General features: G+C 40.2%; 1 protein-coding gene across 1 annotated transcript in view; it reads left to right on the top strand.

The window, feature by feature from the left end:
• The window catches only part of LOC146321044 (uncharacterized), a 31,175-nt gene extending 7,047 nt beyond the window's left edge, over positions 1-24,128 (top strand). The window contains exons 3-8 of the mRNA XM_084725612.1: positions 2,773-3,472; positions 4,238-4,376; positions 18,086-18,258; positions 19,416-19,562; positions 19,715-19,938; positions 21,788-24,128. Coding sequence (XP_084581738.1) covers positions 2,773-3,472; positions 4,238-4,376; positions 18,086-18,258; positions 19,416-19,562; positions 19,715-19,938; positions 21,788-23,065 — 2,661 coding nt within the window. The 3' untranslated portion in view covers positions 23,066-24,128. The remainder of the gene's footprint in view (positions 1-2,772; positions 3,473-4,237; positions 4,377-18,085; positions 18,259-19,415; positions 19,563-19,714; positions 19,939-21,787) is intronic.

The following is a 24,128-nucleotide window of genomic DNA, read 5'->3' on the forward strand; positions in this document are numbered from 1 at the left end:
GTTCTGAGGTCCTCCAGGAGCCTCCTCTCTCCTTGCTCTTCATCTCTTCTAGGGGCCATTAAAGGGATACTTCACTCAAAAATGAACATTCAGTCATTATCTACTCACCCTCATGCAGTGTTGCAGCATCTCCCAAACAGTGGAAGTGAATGATGGCCAGTTTTCAAACTTAAAAAAGAACTGGGAAAAAAAAAACCCCAAACACAAAATGCCTCCATACTGTTTGTCTGTGTACTCCAAGTCTCCTAAAGCCCCGACATGCCTTTTGCACACTGTCACAACACACACCCAGTTCAGACAGAGTGCATTAGGACTGTGTATGTTCGATTCGATTACGATTATGCTGTCAACGATTTGATTAGATTCGATTTCACAATGCATCACAATGCATTGAATCCTCAATTTTCTATATACCTGCACATGGCTACTTTTTCATCAGTGAATTCAAGCAGTCAGATAAATATGAACTCCCTTTTTTTACTGTTTAGAAAGTGCTTCAGAAATTAATAACATAAGTCTTAACATTAAATTGGCAAATAAATAACTAAATAAATTGTATGGGTCTAGCCTCCCTGTATTTGTGTGAAATTGTTCCATCCTCAAAAACATAAATTATACTTCTGCAGTCTAACTGCAGCTTCTAGCCACTGTGTTCTGCTCAAGTAACTGCTAATAAAGCTGCAACGATTAATCAGTTATTAATCCATTATTAAATTAATCACCAACTATTTTGATAATTGATTAATGGTTTTGAGTCTTTTTTTATCATAGTGTCCAAATTTTCTAATTTTAGCTTCTCATATGTAAATATTGTCTGATTTATACATGGAATCACTTGTCGCCGTGGCTGAACTGCTTGAGGGGCCTGAATCACATGAATCAGGACGATGCATCTTTCCTGTTGTGTCGGAGTTTGCATTTATTTTTCTTTTAACTGACCCCGTCTCGAGTCACCGATCCATCTTCCGTTGACTGCGGTTCTCATTGTTGATGCAAGATCATAAAACGTACACCTGCGTAGCTGTGCTACGAGGTGGTGTCGCAAAACAGCCGGAACACTACCACGTCATTACTGATACTATTTGAATTTAAATAGAATTTACATAGCTTTGGAGTCGCTTGCAAACAGTTTGAGAAACACTTTTAATTTAAAAATATGATATTAAGTTTTAAAATATATTGGACCAATGAACTCATGGATCACTAGCGGTCGCTCGAGGACCACCAGTGGTCCGCGGACCACTCTTTGAGAAAGGCTGCTTTAAGGAGTTGGAACATCCTTCATGATGGCAGTCAGGGCATGAGAGAGGAGACAAGGAGGCATACTTCACCCTGATTAATGTAGTAATGACTCCCACAAGTCCTTAAAACAAACAGGCAATAAGCTATGAAAGAGAACTCTGCTGAGACCAGTGATTCCTCCCACAAGAGTCCACCTCTCTCCCAAATGGCCCCAATGGGGCTGAAGGATCAGTATGCTGTAGATGGACAAGGTTGTGGTCCAACCATGTCTAAAGTCCAAAGAGGTTTTATATGTTGTGAAAGGCCACACTTGTAGACAAGGTGAAAAGCCTGCTGTCAGAGCAGCCTCATGGCTGCATCTTTCGATCTCTTCTTTGTCATTGTCATTTACTATGCAATGCCACACATCAAATAAATGGACAGCCTCACCTTGAAGCTATTCATGGTGTTACACTCAGTTTTTCACAAGAAAAATGACAGAAGTAGACCTTGCAGTGTGAAGTAGGCCTCAGGGTGTGAAGGAGGACAGAGAAGTTCAAACCTGTTTACTTTCACACCTGCACTGATCTCTGGATATAGAAGGCGGATGTTAAACTGTCAGCGTTTAAAGTTCACTAAGGGCCCTTTTCCATACACAGAGCTAGCCTGGCTTGATTTGGTTTGACTCGGCCAGTCAGACCAGCATGGCAGAGGTTTGCATTTCCATTACACCAGGGCTACCCGGTCGAAGGTGTGTCTCTTAACTGAAGATGAGCTTGAGGAGGCTGGTTGTAAAGCTGTGGATAAATCATTCATACACATCTCTAGGATAAACACACTGTTTCCTTAAATTCTTCATAATAAAAGTCCTGTGTTGTTTTATTTAAATGCTTTTATTATTCAGGGGTTCATCAGTAACTTAACATGACTTCAACACAGCTGAAAGCAAATATAGAACGCTAAAATAGTGCAGAAACCTGAAATTACAAACAGTGACAGAGGAGAGAACCTACATTTTAAAACAATGATTCAGCTGGAAGCTACAGAAGAACTGAGAGCTGAACATAAAGAGGCTTTAAGAAATGTTCTCTCTGCTCTCCTGCACACATGAGCTGAGTATCACAACACTGGCTTGTTCGAGGGGGAGAAAGGAGGGTCCTGACTGGTTGGCTGCGGCCAGTAAGATGTCACCACAGCCTGCTTGGAGGAGGGTAGGACTCACTTTTGCCCCACTCCAGAGTAGGTCAATCTCGGGCGTGGTTCAGCACAGCTTGGTGCAGTGAAAGTGATAATGGAAAGGAAATTTTGTGTGGTATGGTTTGGCTCAGTGCAGCTAAAAGCACCGAATGAAAAGGCCGATAAAATTGTCAACCAGGCCAACACCCCCAAATGAGACAGCAAATCTCAACTGTGTAGATACTTCAAGTCCTTTATTTTTCTCTTTTTATTCTTAAATATAAAATTTTACTGTAGTGTGATGTGTTTTTTTTGACAGGTGATGTTTATAACAGTTGTGTAACACTGATGGCATTTGTGTCTGTGACTCTGCAGGATATCAGTGATGGGATGCCATGGTGTGAAGAACGTTTGGTCCGCAAAGTTCTTTTCCTGTCCCTCAGGGAATTCAGAGACACTCACCGTACCACACACAAACACATACAAACACGCACACACAAATGCACATCAAAAAATACACTCTTACGTGCTCCACGAAAAACACAGGCACTACCTAACACAAGCACACAGAAGAACACGCGTACAAGACAGAATGTGCACAAGCCACAGCAAAAGGTCACACACAGACCACAGAACACACATACACAGAAGAACACACACCGTGCACACAATACACACATTTCAAAACACCACACCAACAAAGGGCAAAAAACTAACTCATCTCAGGACTCACACACACCAAAAAATAAATGTACCCACACGCCACAGAGCATGCAAACACAATCAAAAAGGTGTACAGGGAAAATCACACACACTGTATCACATACACACCTCCAAGAAAATACATACATGTCCCAAAAGAATTCTCTATCAACCAGGACACTACGCTCGCATAAAACACAGAATAAACTGTCACTGCTGAATTCCAAATACACAGAAACTGCAAAACACACACAGAGAAGTCAGCACAAACACTCAGTGAAAAACACCTGCACACCTGACAACACACAGACGCTGTTGAGCACTCCTGTCCCGACCAGGACACTGAGGTCACGCACTCCCACGAGCCTCAGAGGTCAGTACCATCAATACTCTTTTCCTGCTCCTCTGTCTTAGTCAAGGAGAATTCTAGTTCATCACAGCACTGTACTCAGCACTGGAGTGGCAACGATTAATTGATTAATAATCAATTAATAAATTAAGTGCCAACTATTTTGATAATCATTTAATCAGTTTAAGTATTTTTTTTTTTAAGTCAAAATTCTATGACTCCAGCCTAAATGTGAATGTTTTGTGGTGTCTTTACTCCTCTGTGTCAGTAAACTGAATATTTTTGGGATATTGCCTAAAAAAGACATTTGAGGACATCACCCTGGGCTCTGGGAAATATTGAACAACACTTTTTTTTTTCCTTTTTCTGATATTTTATAGGCAAAAAACTATTAATCGATCAATTGAGAACGTAATCTACCAATTACCAATTACTTATATTTGTTGAGCTGTGGGAACATGGTGACATCACTAAAAAGAGTCACTAAGGAACCCTCATTGCACAGAAAGACTGTGATTACAACTACATTAAGTAAAGTATGTCAAAATGGCTCTTTAGCATGGCTGGGCATCAATTAAAAAATTACAGTACCAATACTAATATACTTTAAGTGATACCAATAAAAATGGAGTACTTAATTTGATACAGGTTGCAGATTGTTAAGCACAAACATTGTTGAATTCCAGAAATCAGTGGGTATTGAAAATAAGTATGAGGCTCATTGTATGTATAGATAATCAGAGTACTCAGCCTCATTTAAGTAACTTAATTTCAATCTATTCTCTTTAGGCTCCGCAGTTAATGGCATCAGCCGGTGTCAGCCCCTTGTGCCAGCTAGTCCAAGCTGGGGCTGGTCCCTACAGACACGCCTTCCACAGCGCCGCCCTGCGAGCATCCATCATGACAAGGATGACCCTGCCAGCAAGAGGTCAGCTGCCGTAGTGAACGCTCTTGCACATGTTTGCATGTTCATTCCTGTATGCATGTCTCCAATAAACAGATAGAGAAAACTATGCTGCTAACTATGCTATATGGAGTACAGTCAGGATCCGAAACCAAGATACTGTGGCATGAGAACACCTTATCAATTTGTCTGATCACATACCAAAATGGAATTGAAAAGTCTGATTGTGATAATGTAGAGGATTCATTTTCTTGATCGGATGACAAATACAAATCAAGCAGGGGCCCCATTTCCCAGAACCTCCTTAGTGTTACGTGGATCGTAAGCTGTACCTTAAGGTCTTCCTTAAGCTTACAGGCTATAAGCAGAGTCTCCTTAGCTGAGGTATACCTTCTGAAAGGTTTACCTTTAAGGGGGTGGACTGAAGCACTTCTAAGCTGTCCTGTAATGATGCGATCTGTTCATCTTGTCACAGTTTTGTCTTTTAGGCCAATACTATGCTCTTCAAATGGACAGTTGTAGTGAAGTGCACATCTAGGTTATTTGTGCAAATTACACATCCTGACAATGTTGTTGTTAAAACATGCCTATTCTTATCATGATGGTAGCCTGATAAAAAATCAGATAAACTAATCCAATTTATGAAAAAAAATTGTGGAACTTTATTTTATTTTTTATGTAATGGAGCTAACTGAGGATATGTAACCTGAACCCCAGACTGACCCTGAGAGCTGAACACTGCCAGCAGAGGAGCACAGTGCTGACAGGGACCACACACACACACACACACACACACACACACACACACACACACACACACACACACACACACACACACTTGCAATTAAATGTGAATATGCTGCTACAGGTGCCTGTTATGTGACAACAACAAATTTGTATTAGACCTTTTGTTTGTATGAGAACAAAATCATTCACACCTTTGGCTACAGTTGAGGACAAATTTATTAGGTCCCCTATGAAAGTTAAAGTTTTTTTCAAAATGTTCCCAAGTGCTTTTTTTTTTAACAGATAAGGGATTTTCAACATAGCATTTCTAAACAGACTAGTTTTCTTTAGAAAGCATTAATTATTTCTATTTGTACACAATAACAGAATTATTTCAGAAAAAAATTAAAATACCAGGGTCAATATTATTAGAGGTGTTGTCTCTTCATCACCCTATTTGCAATCCTTATCGAACCCCTAGCTCAAGCAGTGAGGCAAAATGAGGAAATAGAGGGAGTAAATATGAGGGACATGTGGATGATGTCTCAATATATTTAAAGCAACCAGACATCAATCTACCAAACTTGATGACCTTATTAGAATTCTATGGGCACCTCTATTGTTATAGGTTAAATGTAGAAATGTATTAATTATTTATTAATTATTTATTAATTATTCCCCATCTACAGAAATTCAAGAGATATAGTTTCAAATGGGACAAAACATCTTTTCATTATTTAGAAATAAAAATTACAAAAAAACTGAATTATATGAAACAAATTACAAAAACCTCTAAATCTACAAATCTTTAAGGATATGGAAAGATGGGAAGTTCTGATATTAGATTTTAGTTCAAGATGAACATGTTGCCAAGAATTTTGTATCTATTTCAGTCTTTGCCAGTGCCGATTCCTCCCTCGCAATTTATAGAGTGGGACAAGAAAATTTCAAGATTTATTTGGAAGGGATGCAAACGAAGAATTAAATATACAACACTTTAAATATATATATATATATAAAAACAAATAAACAAAAAACATCATTTATGAGCCTTTACAAGTGATCAAACAATGCATGCACCGCAACTTACAGCTTACAGTGTACTTTAGCAGCTATCCCTTAAGGGTGCCCGCTAAGGGACAGTCTGGGAAACACTTGTGGGAAAAGGAGTTCCTTTGCTAAGATATGCCTTAGTAACCTTTGTGGAATGCTAAAGGCTAAAACACACCGCTGGCGGATGCCACACGTCAAAACAGCAGGCCCCATTATTTTCTAAGGAGAAGCCCGGCGGCGGCAGGTGCATGCTGGCACAACTTCACGTTACTGTCCTATTCCCAGTGTTGCTGCACCTGGAAAAAAAGGCGGGTTTACCTCACAAAACCACAGTTCAGTGCTTCAATACAATGTTAGCGCAACTCCAGTCATTCTTTACGTGTGTTTCTTGCTTTTTGCTGTAGTTTGAACTGTTCCTCCTGTGCTCCAGCTCCTCTCTCTGCCTGCGATCTGTCTCCCCTGCAGCTCATCTCTGCCTCTGCTCGCATGGCAGCTCAATTTCCTCTGCTCGTCTCTGTCTCTCATGTGTGTAGAATGATGGAGAGACTAGAGCCTCTTTACAGACATTTGTGCTGTTAGTCTTGACCTGATTTGACTTGGCTAGTCAGGCCTGCACAGCAGGGATTCACATCTCAGTACTGCTGAGGTGTGTGTCTGAAAGGCGCTTGTTTTTCAAGTGGCTGACGCTGGACGTTTAACTTCCTTTAACACGTGTCCTTCCTTTGAACACATTGAAACTTCTACAGACCACTCTGTCTCTGCTCTCCTGCACAGACAGAAGCTCAGTCTGACAACGCACTCTTATTTGAGGGGAGAGATGGAGGCTCTGAGATGCTGAGGTCAAGATATATCCGAAGACCAATGTCCTGGATGAGGATGACGCTCTGCGGCACTTCCCATGTGTGTCACTAGAACACATGACGCATGTCACATGACACGCCGTTGCACCGGTGGTGTGTTTTAGCCTTAAAGTACATTTAAACTGGGAAGTGCAGCCCAGAGAAATAAATACCCAGGGTTAAACTGGTTTCATTCTCACCTGACTCAGTCAGTACAGACACAACGGAGTGACTGAGAGGTGACTGATCAACACTGATCACACTGTGGACAGTCATGATTTTGGAGGGGTCTGTGTGGTCACATCTGTCAACCAAATTCTTGAGAAATGCCTTTTTGTGCTTGTACTTGCAGTAACAGGCTGTCCAACCCACTTGTCATATTTTTCAGCATGTTAATAATCAGCAGTGTTGTAATCAAGACCACTGAAACAGAGACCAAGTCATGACCAAGAACAGAGTGTACCGAGACAGAGACAAGACCAAGGGTCCTATTTAGACAATCTGTAGCACAGGATCTAAGGAGCATAGCACACAGGCATTTAGGGTATGTCCAATTCCACTTTGCTATTATATGGTGCACAATCTGGGCACAAATAAATTAAACCAATTAGAACGTCATCTCACATTCCCTTTAGGAGAGCCAGGTGCCTCTTCCTGCAGCACATTGCTATTTAAATGATGGATTTGGCAAGTAGGAGGAGTGAATGGAGATGCTGAAATGAGCCACTTGTACTGATACAGACACTGGTCAGGCTGGGCAGGTCATAAAAATTACACATAAGAACTAGAAAAGCAATTTCTGAAGAAATTGCGGGTGTGAATGCTTCAAGCTGAAGCCAAACTGCAATGCTGCCTTGAATACAATAAAGTTTTGAACGATTTGAATGTTTGAATGTATGTACAAAGGCTGACGCCACACCGAATAGCTGCCATGAAAATAAATTAATATTTGAATTTAGTAAAATATTTGAAATTTTGTTAGAAAGGCTGACGCCACACTGAATAACTGCCTGAATGATATAAGAAGGTTTGAATTATGTGAAATGTTTGAATGTCTGAAGAAAGGCTCACGCCACACTGAATGGCTGACATGAAAGTACAATAATGTTAGAATTATGTAGAAAATTTGAATGTTTGTTAGAAAGCTGAAAGAAATAAATCTGAAGAAAGAAGGGTAACAATTTCACATGAAGCAACTGAAACTCTGAAGTTATTGACAGTTAAAAAAGACTGCAGTCTAAAATGTCCAAGGTGGACACAGAAAGACACAGACAGAGAGACACAGACAGACATGCAGAGCAACAGAGAGAGACAGACAGACAGACTTTTGAAACTGATAATTTCAAACACCTTGACCTGCTTCAGGTGTAATTGTCTCTCTATGAGGTTTTAACTGCTAAGAACTCAGGCTGGTGAAATTGACCAATCGCCTGTGTGTTACAGAACGTTCAAATTTGAATACTGAGAGGACCTAACTGCTGTTGGTTAAATCAGCCAATCGCCTGTGAGCAACAGCACATTCAATTGTAGGCAGACAGAGATAGAGAGACAGAGATAGACCAACAGTCTTTTTAAACTGTTAGTCATTTCAAACCTTGAACTGCTTCAGGTGCTCTGCATGAGGTTTTCACTCAGGTCCTCACAGTATTCAAATTTGAATGTTCTGTAACACGCAGGCGATTGGTCAATTTCAGCCTAACTGCTGTTGGTTGAATCAGCCAATCGCCTGCAAGCAACAGCACATTCAATTCTAGAGAGACAGAGAGACAGACAGGTATGGAGAGTGGCAGACAGAGATAGATAAACAGTCTTTCTAAACTGTTAGTCATTTCAAACCTGGAACTGCTTCAGGTGCAATTGTCTGTGCATGAGGTTTTCACTCAGGTCCTCACAGTATTCAAATTTGAATGTTCTGTAACACACAGGCGATTGGTCAATTTCAGCCTAACTGCTGTTGGTTGAATCAGCCAATCGCCTGTGAGCAACAGGACATTCAATTCTAGTCAAACAGAGAGACAGACAGGTATGGAGAGTGGCAGACAGAGACAGAGAGACAGTCTTTTAAAACTGTTGGTAATTTCAAACCTTGAGCTGCTTCAAGTCTAATTGTCTGTGCATGACATTTTAAGAACTCAGGTCCTCTCAGTATTCAAATTTGAATGTTCTGTAACACACAGGCGATTGGTCAATTTCAGCCTAACTGCTGTTGGTTGAATCAGCCAATCGCCTGCAAGCAACCGCACATTCAATTTCAAATACTCCAAACAAAGGCAAAAGTTGAGAAAATGTACCACTCAAACTCCAGCCGTTTAACAAACAACCGTAATGGCTAGAGCTAAAACCGGATACGGTGAGTGAGAGGACGAGATGGCGAACGCGATGGTGCAAATTTTATTTCTGTAGTGTGAAAAATGAGGCCGGTAGGGCGATGGAAAAAACAGGGATAGTCTGCTTTCTTCCAAAAATGTTGGGCTCTCGCTTAACATGGGAGCGAATGGGGCAGCCGGTTCGACTTGGCGCCCTTTTGGACCCCACTCAGCCCAAACCGTTTGTCCGTTGGCTTCGGCAGTCACACCTCTGCGACCGGTACGGCTTTTCCTACAAAATGCTGTAAAATTTGTGTATGTAGAGCGAACGGTGTGGCCGTAGCGGCGAGTTGAAGAGAAAATTTCTGGATGATTTTGTACCCCCTCTCCACTCTAGCGATGACATCACCCACTCTAGCTTTAACGACGGCACGCAATACACACCCATTATAAAGTCTGAGAAGAGATGAAAATTTCATGTTTTTTAAACTGCTGCTGTGGAAAAACTAAAAGAGATATCGAAAATCGGAATGAGTGACCGAAAGTCCACGTGATTGTAAGCGTTTGAGAGTTGGAATGGAGTTTCTACGTGAATGTATGAGTTCGTGGAGACAGGGTGAAGTCAAACGAGTTTGAAGGATTTTCTCATTGACTTCCATTATAACCAAATTTCAGAAAACGGTGAATAAGTTTTAAAGTTTGAATGGGATTAAGAAGTTGAAACAAATATAAAAAGTCAGCGAAATGTTGAATATTTTCCAGTTTGAATGGAGTTTCTAGCTCAAAGTATGAGTCGGTAGTCAACGTTTGAAAAAAGGTGAAATTTTGAGATTTCTGAAGATTCCGTAATTCATTTTCAATGGGAACGCCGTTCGGAAAAAACCTGGAATAGAAAGCAGACGATCCCTGTTTTTTCCATCGCCCTACCGGCCTCATTTTTCACACTACAGAAATAAAATTTGCACCATCGCGTTCGCCATCTCGTCCTCTCGCTCACCGTATCCCGCTTTTAACTCTAGCATTTACAGTTGTTTGTTAAATGGCTGGAGTTTGACAGAGACTTTTCTCTAGAAATACACTCTAAACTGCCTGGCAAGCAGGAGCAGCTGTGTGGGTCGTCAGTCAGTCACCATGGCAACCTGTTCAGCTGGGGAGTCAGCTCATTTACTCAGGTCCTACAGATGACTTGACAAAACTTTGTCAGTTGTTCTGCCTGCCTGTCTGTCTCTCTCTGTCTGTCTGTCTAGAATTGAATGTGGTGTTGCTCACAGGCGATTGGCTGATTTAACCAACAGCAGTTAGGTCCTCTCAATATTCAAATTTGAATGTTCTGTAACACACAGGCGATTGGTCAATATTGCCAGCCTGAGTTCTTAGCAGTTAAAACCTCATAGAGAGAGAATTATACCTGAAGCAGCTCAAGATTTTTTAAATTAACAGTTTAAAAAGACTGTCTGTCTGTGTCTTTCTGTGTCCACCTTGGACATTTTAGACTGCAGTTTTTTTTAACTGTCAATAAATTCAGTTTCAGTTGCTTCATGTAAAATTGTTACCCTTCTTTCTTCAGATTTATTTCTTTCATCTTTCTAACAAACATTCAAATTTTCTACATAATTCTAACATTATTACAATTTCATGGCAGCTATTCAGTGTCGCATCACCTTGCTAACAAAATTCAAATATTCTATTACATTCAAATATATATTTATTTTAAAGGCATCTATTCAATGTGGTATCAACTTTTTCTTTAATACAAATTCAAATTTACGGAAAATTGAAGAGGTTTCCAATCGTGTCATAATAAATCTGAATAAATTGAAATTTGAACGGTTTGAATCGGTTGAAGTATGCTGAAGTTACAGGACTTTGAAAAACGCGGCGGAAAAATAATAATAATAAAAAAAATAAAGAATTTTGGTAGTAGAAGAACAAAGGGTTTGAATGCTTTCAGCATTCACACCCAACAAGACATATAAAATTAACATGCTTATAACAGATGAACTGCAGGTGTGTGAAACAGGATGGGGCATCTCCCCCTGTCCTAACTGTATGTGTGCTTTGTGCACAATGTGAGACACAGAATGACGACTGCTGTGACATTACAATGCACATGGAAATGTTTCTACAGTAAGTTAATTATTGAAAGCAGCCTCTTTGGTCATTAAAGTAAACTATGATAGACAACAGAACACACAATAAGATTTAAGATTCAATAATTTGTTACCAGCTCAATGAAACATTGAGTGGATTTTGTCTTGGGGTGTGCTCGAACAACCATACAAAGACATAAATACACATAAACAAATACACATATGCATGAAAATTACAAATTAAGTCAGCCTGAAATACTGTATCAGAGTAGATAAAACAAGTAACAGTTTTACTCTATCAGAGTAAAAAAAAAACACTATGAAATGTACTCAGTATCAATCAATCAACCAAACTTTATTTATATAGCAGTTTTTATACCAACAGAATGCAACACAAAGTGCTTCACACAATAAAAACAATAAAACAGTCACACTCTGGCGATGTTCTAAAGATGATAAAATCCAGTTTTGGTTATACTTCTAATATGTGGTTCAAAACTAAGATTTGAATCAAAGATAACTCCAAGGTTTTTCACTCATTGACAGGGTTTCAGTGCCAGTTCTGGCCGATTTGCGTTAAGTTTCTCTTTCTGAGCTTCGAGGCCAATAATTAAGACCTTGGTTTTGTCCTGGTTGAGTTGGATAAAGTTTTCTGCCCTCCATGACTTGATATCTGAAATACATTTTAAAAGGGCATCAATTGGCCCCGAGTCATCAGGAGACACAACGATGTACAGCTGTGTATCATCAACATAACTATAGAAACTGATGCTGTGCCTCCTGATGAAGTTTCCAAGTGGCAGCATGTAAAGATTAAAACGTGTTGGACCTAAAGTTGAGCCCTCGGAGACACCACAATCCATTTTATAGCTTTCTGATGAACATTCATCCATTGTTACATGAAATTCTCAGTCAGAAAGATACATTTAAAACCAGTTAAAAACAATACTAGAGAGGCCAACCAAATTCTGAAGTCAAGCAAAAAGAGTTGAGTGGTCTACTGTTTCAAAGGCTGCAGTAAGATCAAGTAGTACTAATACAGAGAGTTTTTTCATATCCATATTTGACCCCATTAACAACCCTGACCAGTGCAGTCTCTGTGCTCTGATTGGCTGGAAAGCCAGACTGGTGCTTTTCAAAAATGTTGTAGGAGACCATAAAGTCATTTAACTGATTAAAAACAAACCCTAAAATGTTACTTAAAAATGGCAGGTTGGACTGTAGTTGTTAAGTACTTAGGCATGATGATTTATGATAAATTATTGTATTATGATTGATTATTATGATGATTAATTTCAAAAGAGGTTTAACCATGACAGTCTTAAAAGCGGTAGGGAAAACACCCATCTGAAGCAAATAATTTACAATGTTAAGAACACCTTCATCTAAAAAGCTATAAAAAAAATTTTTTTTAAGGATGTGAGGAATGGGATCTAAAAGGCAGGCTGCTGGTTTTAATTGAGAAATTACTTTACCAAGTATTTCAGCATCAACCAGGACAAACTTCTTTAGTGTTTCCTCACATAAGAACAAAGGTTCAGGGGTGTTAAAATTCATTGGCTGGGACTGACATAAATTAGATCTAATAATTTCTATTTTACTACTGAAGTGGACTGTGAATTCTTCACATTTTGATTTGGTTGACATACTGCTAGGCTTTATAAGAACAGGCTTCATTACCTGATCAATGGTAGAAAAAAGAATTTTTGGGTTGTTCTGGTGGTCATTGATCAATTTAGAGAAATGCACCTGTCATGCATGTTTAAATGCTTTATTGTAGATAGTGAGATACTCTCGGAAAATTTGGTAGTTGATCATTAGCTTGTGGTGGGGGCCGCAGAGGGCTCTGGCCAGACTGTGGGTCTGTGGTCACAGCAGCCGTGGGACAGAGTCAGAGCGAGCAGGTGAACCAGCAGTGGGAGGATTGGTGCACGGAGTGAAGGAGAAAGCCGCAGCCCTAAGAGATCAGAGGGGCGAGCAGCTAGCATGGCGCCCACCGTGTCTGCGCGGGTGGTGCAGAGATCGTCCGGAGCTACGCTGCGTGGATCCTGCAAGTGGAGGAAATTCCTGTTTTGTTTTGTTTTTTGTCATTTAAGTTTTTTATAGGTTTTAAAGATGCAATTCCATATACGCATATAATTTACACGTTACAAAGCATCTCACATTTGAAAGGGAAAAAAAAGAACCCCCCCCCACAAAACAAACAAACAAAAACAATATAAAACAAAAAGAGCAAAAACAGAACCTTAAGGCAGCCCATAAGAACCCTCACAGCACTCCATACCCATTACACAGGTTTACATATAGATATATACATTGTGTAGCCTAGTACACACATAATACACACCCCTCTCTGTTATTCACTACCTTTTCTAAGAATTTGTATCAATACTATAGTCAAAATGTAGCCATGCTCGGCTAGTTTTACTTGAGTTATTCTGCACCCTTCCTGTCATAAGTTCAAAAGCAGCTATCTCTGTCATAAGCTTGAGCCACTCTGTAACCTCTGGTCTGTGTGGGCTTTTCCACATATGCAGAATAATTCTGGCTGCTACCATAAATCCTGTTACCATCACTCCAGCTTCTGCTTTAGCCAGGCCTTTGAGACGATAACCGTGGGGATTCTGGCAGGGGTTGTCTAGTCCAGCCTTTAAACTTTTGCAGCACTGCCTTCCAAAAGGGCAATACTAAGGGACAATCCCACAGAGCATGTAGAAATGTACCCACTGCTTTGTTACATTTCCAACATTTGTTGTCTTGGGTTAAGCCCATTTTAAACAACTTATTAGGAGTAAAATAATACCTATGAACAATTTTGTAGTGGATGAATTTATTCCTAGCATCCCTTGAACCCTTTCCCACCTTTGAGATAAAATCCTGCCACACATCCTCATCTATGTCCATACCAAAATCTCTCAAAATCTTTCTGCCATATTATTCTTAGGCTTTCACACAGTTTGGTCTCAATACTTGACTTTTTTTTTTTTTTTTTTATAAAACACTGAAACAGATTGTAGAATTTGTGTAGAATTAAGGAATTCCTGTATCACATTTTCTTTCGCCTCTTTTTTTCTCAATCCAAAAACAGCACCCACACTGCTTCTTAGCTGTAAATACCTCCAAAAATCCCCTCTATTTGTTAAATTGAATTGTTCTTTAAGGTCCTCAAATGACATAAATGACTGTTCTCTGTACAGATCTCGAACTACCTGTATGCCTTTCTCCAACCATGTTTGCCATAAGCAAACCCTTTTCCCAATACAGACTGAGGGATTATTCCATATTGAGGAATAGCTTTGTTTATATTGTGAAATCCCCAATATCTTGTGTGCATGCCCACTGAGAATGGCATAGAATTATATTCCTTCCTGTTGTCTCTGTATTCTTTTGTGACAATAGATCCATGACATTAAATGGGTATGCAAGTTTCTTTTCTATCTTAACCCACCCAGGATTAGATATGTAGGTCCCGCAGTGTTTTACCAACTTATTCATGCTGTAAGTGCTGTATAATTGCTGTATAATTCCACATTTGGAAGTGCTTATTCACCACAGTCTTGTGAAGCTAGTAATTTCTTAAGCCTAATTCTGTGTTTTTTCCCATTCCACAAGAATTCTGTAATTAATTTATTATATTGCTTGAAGATTCCATCAGGAATCGTTACTGGGATCATCATAGAAATATAACTAAACTGTGGAGCCACCACCATTTTAATGATATTAATTTTTCCGCATAGAGTTGGGTTAATCAGCTTCCATTTGTCTAAATTCAACTTAATTTTCCTAATTAAAGGAGACATGTTAATAGCAATTATGTTTTCCAACTCTGGACACAATTTTATGCCTAAATATGTCATTCCGATTTAGACCCACTTAAACTGAAATGTATTTAATATTGATTGACTGCATCCACATACTTGTTTCAGTAGAGGATCACTATGTTTCTCAGCCAGAGCCTTCTCCAAATCCCTAAGTTGAGACTCTAGTTTTTTTATTTGTTGTGTTTGCTCTCTTTTTTTCCTACTGGAATGAGCTATAATCTTGCCCCTAATATAAGCTTTAGAGGCTTCCCAGACTGTACCCACTTTATCCGTTGTGCCCATATTCACCAAGAAAAACTGGTCAAGTTCTTCTTTAATTTGGCTACTAAATATTGGGTCCTGGAGCAGAGATACATTCATTCTCCACCTACTTCCTCTGTTACCGTCATGCCCCATTACCAGACCTAAGTGTACTATCGCATGATCAGTCAATGCTATTGGACCTATTGAGCAGTCAGAAACACAATTGACCAGATCTTTGCTAATCAAGAAATAATCTATCCTGGAGTGAGATTTATGATTATGAGAATAGAATGTGTATTCTCTGTCTTTTGGGTTAACAAGTCTCCATATATCTGTCAAACCTATGTCCTCCATCAACAGCTCGATGGCCATTCTATCTTTTGGTTTTATCCAGGGCCCCATCTAATACCTGATTAAAATCCCCAGCTATGATTGTATGCTATGATTGATAGATCTGGCCAACCCAGTTTTTTTTTATTTTAACAGCCTCTAACTCAGTCACATGAGTCTCCTGTACTTGTGTACTTGTTGATACTTTAGGTATAACAAACATTTCTTTCTCTTAATGGGATTTTTCAATCCATTTACATTCCAGGACACTATCTTCACACAGTTACTCTAACTTAAGAAATGGATATTGTGTCTTTTGTATTGATATGGTAATTTTCCACATGTGTACAGGCCTATATAAGACATCTTTAAAGAGATATGGGTAAATGGAAAAAAACAGAAAGGAGGAGGTGCTGTCCGGCTGCCAATCAAGAATAATAACACACAATAAACTACCCTCAAAACAGGGAACATAGACAATAAACCCATTTCCCTCCCATCCCACCCCTCTCTCTTCCTTGAGAGACCCCCCACAAAACCAGTCCATGAACCAGTCATGTAGAATTCATGAACACACCTGAAGGTGAGGAGTTAAGGGCCCTCACTGCCTCAGGATATGTGCTGGACAGGGAGCAAAGAGTGGATAGGCAGGGTGAGATGGGTCTCTAATTATTTTCAGACTAAGCCTACGCATGCCGGTGTTGTAAATATCACACTTTTTTGGCAAAGGAATCACCTCAACATCATCAGCCAGTTTAATGATCAGAAGTGTCAGTTTTGTTTCCATGTATGTGTAATGCCACTGTGGCACATATTGCCAATAATGCACATGCAGCAGCTTCACCCTATTTCATTAACCTGCAGCCATCCACTATTAATCAGAATTTAAATTTTTATGACTCATGGATTAATTGCAGTGCCTTAGAAGCAGAGTGGACAGGTGTTGTGAACCCATCTATGTAGTCTCATCTCTGCACCACTGACTTTAGACCAGGTTTTTGTTAATCAATAACATGGTCACTTTCTGCTGCCTCAAGATAGCAATGCGCCAACAATGACCACACCTCATTCTAAGACCAATACACTCATGGATGCACAGAGAAGCACAAAAACATTTGCTCGTTATGCAATGTGGGCACTGGTCAAGAAAATGACAATTGTGTCAGTCAGAAAATATCCATGACAACTGAGATTTGAATGCCAAAATGTGTACCCAGCTTGCATCTCATCTGTTTAAACACTCTATCCATCTCATAAGTGGGCTTGTTTGAAGGCAAGAAAATCTCAAACTAGAGCAAAAAATGAAACACTGCCAGATAAAAATTGTACTGTGATTGTATTTGTACTGCAGCCTCCAAAGGGATCATGCAGATGAATCAACACCTCTCTGTGTGTACACACAGACGTGTGCTTAAACAGTGCATGCAAACGTTTTAGGCACAAATCTGGTATACATCAATATTTTCTTACCCAAATTTGTTCATACTCCATGAACAATGATTATCTGTTTTTATGTTAAGCACTTTTGTTGCATTTTGTGTAGTTATTGTGATTATTTATCATTATTATTATTGCCATTGGGTGAAAGTCCTTGCTGGATGTCATCACTTTCACACACATTTTTTTTATCCCGCTTATCAATGAGTCTCTTATCTTGGGCTGACAGATCAGGTGCTCCTTCTCCTCCAACTGTTACCTGATATTTCTCCTGCTGTTTTTTTTTAATGCATCAGTGTCAACACAACATGCACCACTTTGGTTACTGAAGCCCAAGGAGTTACTATAATGAGTTGCAAAAGCATCTTTTCTATGCTTGGACATGAGCAGCACAACAGTGTGTCCTTGCAACAGTGTGTACTGTCTAAATGTGGAGAGGCGGTGTTCAGCATATAAAGCTGGTAAATCAGAGAAATAAAACATTATTTCCTGATTGTTTCACAGCAGTTAAACTCTAAACACAAAAAAAGCATCCCCACCCACCTCACCATCGCCTGGTTCGGCCTGAATGTGGAGTTATAATGACTTCACTTCTTTTTCTATGCAGTCATATTTCTGATTCACTAAGATACACACAGTGGTAAGAACAAATGGGTGGTGAGTATGTTTCATGAATCAGATGGTGACTTTGCATGGGAGCTTATTTTGCGTGCAAAGTAAGAACATTTCAACAGACATGTTAGTGAATAAGGCCCTAAATACTAGAACATTATTCTAATTCATGAAGGTCGGATTTATTGCCAGACTGTTAGCCCTGGAAACTGACTGTGTGTGTTTGTGTGTGTGTCTGTCTGTCTGTGTGTGTTTGCGGCTGCATGTATACGGCAGACCAAGGCTACAAGCTCAGAGGAAGTTTGCCCAGTCTCCTCCCAGCTCTCCTGGACCACCAGCGATGATGACACCAGCACGAAGGAACCACACCCACAACCTGGCTGTAGTCACCTGTCTAACTAGACGACGACCCAAGACTGAGGACTTCTTGTCTTTTCTCTGTCTGAGAGGTAAGCTACCAGCGCAGAAGCTGTCATGACTGTCAGCCATCAGTCCATCCCTAGTTCAGTTAATGCTGAAGAAGGACCAGTGCAGACTCTGCTTTGACAGTTCAGTGAAAAAAGGGTTTTGCAGTTGGATTTTGCAGAGGTGAGGAGTAATGAGTTACATTTACTCTGTTACATATACTCAAGTAACCTTTTTGAGAAATTGTACTTGCCAGAGCAGTTTCAAAGCAACATATTGTTTACTCTTACTTGAGTAGATTTTTAGAGAAAAAATATTACACATTAATTGGTTACATTTGGAAACATTCATTGCTTACGTTTATATATTTTATGCACTCATGATCCATTGAGACAGGTGGTCAGCTGGTCCCAGCTCTGCTGGCGCTCTGTTATCCTACCATCTGTTACCCTCCACATGACTCTGATCAAAGCAGCATTATATCTGAAGCTACAGCAGGAAGAGTGTTCATGTTCTGACTTTCAAATAGCACTGGCAGCTAATATTTACAAACAGACAGTGCACAGTGCAGCAAGCTCAAGTCTGTACATTAGAAAACTGTGCTGACACAGAGCTGACAGAGAGCAGTAAATGTGTCGCGTGACGTGTCAAAAAGTCATATGTCTACGCAATTCCTGTGCCATGTAAACAACCGAAGAAAAACTTACTCTTGTCATTGTCAGTTTCCAGTTCTATGTACACCTAACTTTTTTTCTTACCATGTAAATCGCATCGCAAAACACATCGCTTTATTGAAGCTGCCTGGAGACAGTTAATGAGGGAAAACAGGCCTCAGATCATTTCAGACTTTGAAGTGCAACAATCCTGCAGTCATGCATTAAGGTGTCATCCCTCTACTAGGAAAAAAATCACTTGTGATGGTTTGTATTGCCTATAGAATGCCAGACTGTATAGTATATGCTTACACACGGCGAGTCAGTGAGGATCACAGATTAAAATCACCTTGTATATTCATGTATGTATAACATATTTAAATATTTCTATATGGATAACATTGATCAAGCAACTAAAAACCTAGAAAATAAATTAATTTAAGTGGGTGTAATGAAAAAGTAAAAGCCCATATTTTCACATAAAACATGTTAGTATGCCTAGAAATAATTATTTGTCTAAGAATTTCACACGTCTTCTTTCTCCTCAGGCTCCGCTGCGTTGCCTAGCAACATGGCCTTCTTATCTAGGGGACAACCAAAAGAGCAGGCTGACACTCCGCACCTTACTTCCTGTCTTTCCAGTCACAAGACTGCAGCTGAGGGGAAGCGCATGAGAATATACAGTAGAACATCAGGTACTGATCAACTGACCTGTCTGTGTGTCTGTCTGTCTGACCTGGGTGTGTATTCAACAAATGCTTCACTCACATTTTCCCCTTTGCTTAAACATTTTTTCTGCCTTACCTGTCTGTCTTCGTGCCTCTCTATCCGTCTTGCTGTCCTACAGTGCAGCAAGACTTTAGGTCTCCGAGAGGGAGTGGAGGCTCCACGGCGGTCAGCTCCTTCTGCCCTCTTACTGCTCGGGCACAGAGGAGGAGGGAGAGAGAGAGGAGAGAGGAGGAACAGCAGAGGAGGAGGAGAGGGGAGACAGAAGAGGCCAGGAGAGAGGGAGCTCAGAGACACCTCCTAAGACCTCGTGAGCTCTCCCTTCAGGTCAGGAGGACTAATAAGGTCTGATCATCCTTTCTCTTCTTTTCTGTCTGAAAAGTGGTTGTATCATCAATGAAGAAGAATACAATGAAGATTGAATTTGACCCTGATACATAGACAGTTCAGTTGATTGTGGGGCAGAAAGTGTCCTCTCTGTTGTTGAGCACACATTTAGGATTGCATTGCATCAACAGGACAAGCAAAGACATAGTGATGGACTCACCTGGCCCCAGAGTCCATTAGCAGTTTGTGTGATCACAAAATATGACATTAATAATGAATAAAAATGTAAAATGCAAAAATACATTACTTAACTATTAATTATATCAGTAAGGAAATATTTTTTAATTACATACTTTGCTCATTGCCTCCTATAATATATTATGATTTGGCAAATAAATCACGAAATCATATGCTTGTCCACAGTAGACAGTGTTGGTTATGGCAAAAAGTAAATAGAAAGTGTGTCAACATGTTACACTGTCCTTGAACTCTGGCAACCTAAGTCCCAGTTCTAATCCCAGACAGCCACAGATCAGTGTGAGCCCAACACATCCTGCTTGTCTAATCACATGAAGACAATCAGACTAGAAAAGTGAACACATCAGGGTTGTGTCCTTCTGAAAATGTCTCATATCAGACGATTCATTTAAGCTCATTGGAGGAGATAATGCTGTAAGGCTTCATCATTAATTGACTATTAAATACAAGCGTGGTCACTTCTTCACGTTGATCTGAAGTGCTATATTCCACTTCAAGTAGCCCTTTTGCACTTTGTAGTGCTACACATACAATATCCAACCCAATATACAACCCAGTATACAACCCAGTATACAACCCAATATACAACCCAGTATACAAACCAGTATACAACCCAATATACAAACCAGTATACAACCCAGTATACAACCCAATATACAACCCAGTATACAAACCAGTATACAACCCAGTATACAACCCAGTATACAACCCAATATACAACCCAGTATACAACCCAATATACAACCCAATATACAAACCAGTATACAACCCAATATACAAACCAGTATACAACCCAGTATACAACCCAATATACAACCCAGTATACAACCCAATATACAAACCAGTATACAGCCCAATATACAAACCAGTATACAACCCAATATACAACCCAGTATACAACTCAATATGAGCCTGTGGAGAGGCCCACGCAGTCTGTGTATGCAAAACAGATAGATTAGTACTGTCAGTTGTGTATTTGTGATTAAAATAGGCTCCTATGTGTTGTCCGTCTCAGTGATGTTTTCTTTGCTGTTAATTGCGTAAGAAGTGTTAGGTTATAGAATTGCTAGCTTCTTAATGCCTGATGCATCCCTGGCTTTTTCTACATAGCCAATATTTTTACTTACTATCAGCCTTTTTTGCTTAATGGCATTTTAGCCTCTTTTCTGATTATTTCTTGTAAGGCTATACACCTTTTGCTTGGCACATTCTTATGTTTCTTGGTGTGTTTCTTCCACCAGCTGTTGATTGGTAGTGCAAAAGCATCAGTAGGAATGGTTATCTGACATGTCACATATTTTTGTAGCTGTTACACTGGTGTGAAGAGCTGGCCACCACAGAGGGATATACAATATGATGTTTCTGTGACTATTTGTCCATCAGCACAACAAACACACTGGCAGCATCATGACCACCTTCAAGTGATCAAATAAAATCCCTCCCATAATTATACTCCCCAACATATTCCTTTTTGCTCTGACTGCTTTTTCACTGGGCCTGTAAAGAACAGTAGGCCACCCATTTACAAAATTGCACTTACAATTGTTTTCTGCACATGTAATTATTCCCAGGACTTAACCCAAGCTGTCATGATCTCTTTCTGTTGCAGGTTGCCATGGTGACTGGATTCTCTGAACAAAGAACCTCCTATGTCAGGTCAGTCCCTCCTTTAAAGCCTAGCACAGGGGTTGGTAGCAGACGATCCCCCTGCACAAGACCTAGTAGTACCTGTAAACCAAGAGGCCATCCCCAAAGCAAATCCCAGGAAATCAGCAACAAACACCTCTCCCGGCATAGCAACCAAGAGCTGCCTCGCAATCAGCACCTTCCTATCAATCGCCGAACAGTCTCTAACTACTATAGCAACTCCAAAACCTTCAGTAGTCTCCAGAACTCAGGAAGAAATTCATGCAGGACTCCAGCTCAGATACCATTGACTAATGGTTTAGTCATCAGACAGCTAAGTGAGAACCCTGGGGTTCTGCGGTTGTCCAGAAGGAGGAGAGGCCTTCCACCAGACACCAGCCCTACCACTCTGAATTGGGGTCCTTTGGACAACAACTCATCAAAGAAGTGCAGGACACTGCAATACAATAATGGTGATGTTCCACCGGAGAACAACTGCCATATTGGTGGGATCCCACAGCAGGAGGCCAAGTGTGATAAAGATGTTAGAGAGGAGTATGTGAGCTGTGTGGACAAAATCACTGGTAGCCATGAAGAAGAGCTCAGAGAAGACAGAAGCAGCTATGTTGGAGAGATGAGACTAGAGAGAGGCAGCTGTGTTAGTGAAGACCTACAGGACGAGGTAAATGTTGGAAAATTAAGTTTGGCGAAGGTCACTGCTCTGGAGTCCTCACAAGAAAGTGTCAGCTTTACCAATATGATCACAAACTGTGACCTGAGCCCTATCAGTGAGGTCATATGCAGACATGGGAGAGATAAAAGGCTCCAGAGACATCAGTCTGCATCATCCACAATCCCTAAGCCAGTTACCAGGACTTCTGATTCCAGGACATTTTCCAGAGCTGCTACTGCGAGGACTACTGCAACTAAAGCTGCTATTAACTCAGTGACATCTACACATGTGCACACTGACCCACCAGCCAGTTATTCTGCCAAGCACACTACTAAGGACACTAACAAAGGTACTAGCAAGGACATTTCCAAGTGTACTTCACCAGCCAGCAGTTACTCTACCCACAATTCCAAAGGTGCTGCAAAAGACTCTTCCAAGGGAACTGCAGACAACTCAACTAAGGACAGTGCACCTGTCAGTAGCTACTCTAGGACTTCCAAGGGCACTACAAAGGGCCACACCCAGACCAAGTCTACTACCTCAGCCATAAAGACCAGAACCAGCCCTAGAATCCCTCTGAAACGCTAATGTTCCCCTTCAAACATCCACTCTTCACTATACTGACAATTGATGTTGAAGTCAATTAGAAAAATATTGAAAACAGCAGTTGATAGTTGTTGATCATAGGCAATGCATGGTGATCGTTGGCTGCTTGAGTTTTGCCTTTATTTGATGGGAATAGCTGAAGACAGACAGGAAAGACAGACAAGACAGAAGGGGTGACATGCAGTAGAGGGCCGGAGCTGGAATCAAACCTGAGCTGCTGTGGAAAAGACTTAGCCTTGGTTAATGGTGTGCACGCTCTCCCAGCTGGTTGGATAGTGATGTAGTGACTACGTACTGTGATTGTGAGATATTCCATATACCACGCCATATAAATAACATAGATGATTGGAAGACACAGGATAATGGCAGACACGTTGTGTAGAGGACTATATAGTGAAAAGTCACTTATTATGGATGCTTTCCTGCTGTCTGACTAAGCAGCTTGATATTTTTTTATTATTATATCCACATGGAAAGGCACCAATTTTATCAAAGCACATAGTTTAACTTGAGTCAGCCCACTGAAATGTTTTCAGGAGCTTACTTAGAGAAAGCTGCCATGCATAAAGCTACATGCCATTGCTCTGGTGCTATTTGTCAGTCAGGTTACAACCCTCAGAATCAACCTGCCTACTCTTATTTCCTGTAATATTCTGTTCAAGATTGTCAAGATAGATAACATAGAAGTCCAAAGGGTCTCTCACTTAAAATCCTCACCGGAATGAAAGGATATGTTCACATTTTTTCAATTTTATCTTAAGATAATAGTCAAGCGCTCATATGAATAATGGGCCTCATGCAAGAACCACTCATACGAACAGATTTGTTCTTAAGTAATGTGTACGAGTAATTTAGGAGAACTTGTCGCAGTCACCCATTTTCTTCGGTTTTGAATTTTCTTTCAGAAATAAACACAGTATATGAGGTCCAAACCTGTTGAAGAGTCATGTGCAGTCAGTCTGCTGTTATCCAAACTGATTTTTTCACTAATAACCGTATATTTTAGACATTTTGAGTTCTAAAAATAAATTACACTTCATAATTA

The sequence above is a fragment of the Lutjanus erythropterus genome, chromosome 9 (genome assembly GCF_056507025.1).
Source record: "Lutjanus erythropterus isolate fLutEry1 chromosome 9, fLutEry1.hap2, whole genome shotgun sequence".
Taxonomy (NCBI): Eukaryota; Metazoa; Chordata; class Actinopteri; order Lutjaniformes; family Lutjanidae; genus Lutjanus; species Lutjanus erythropterus.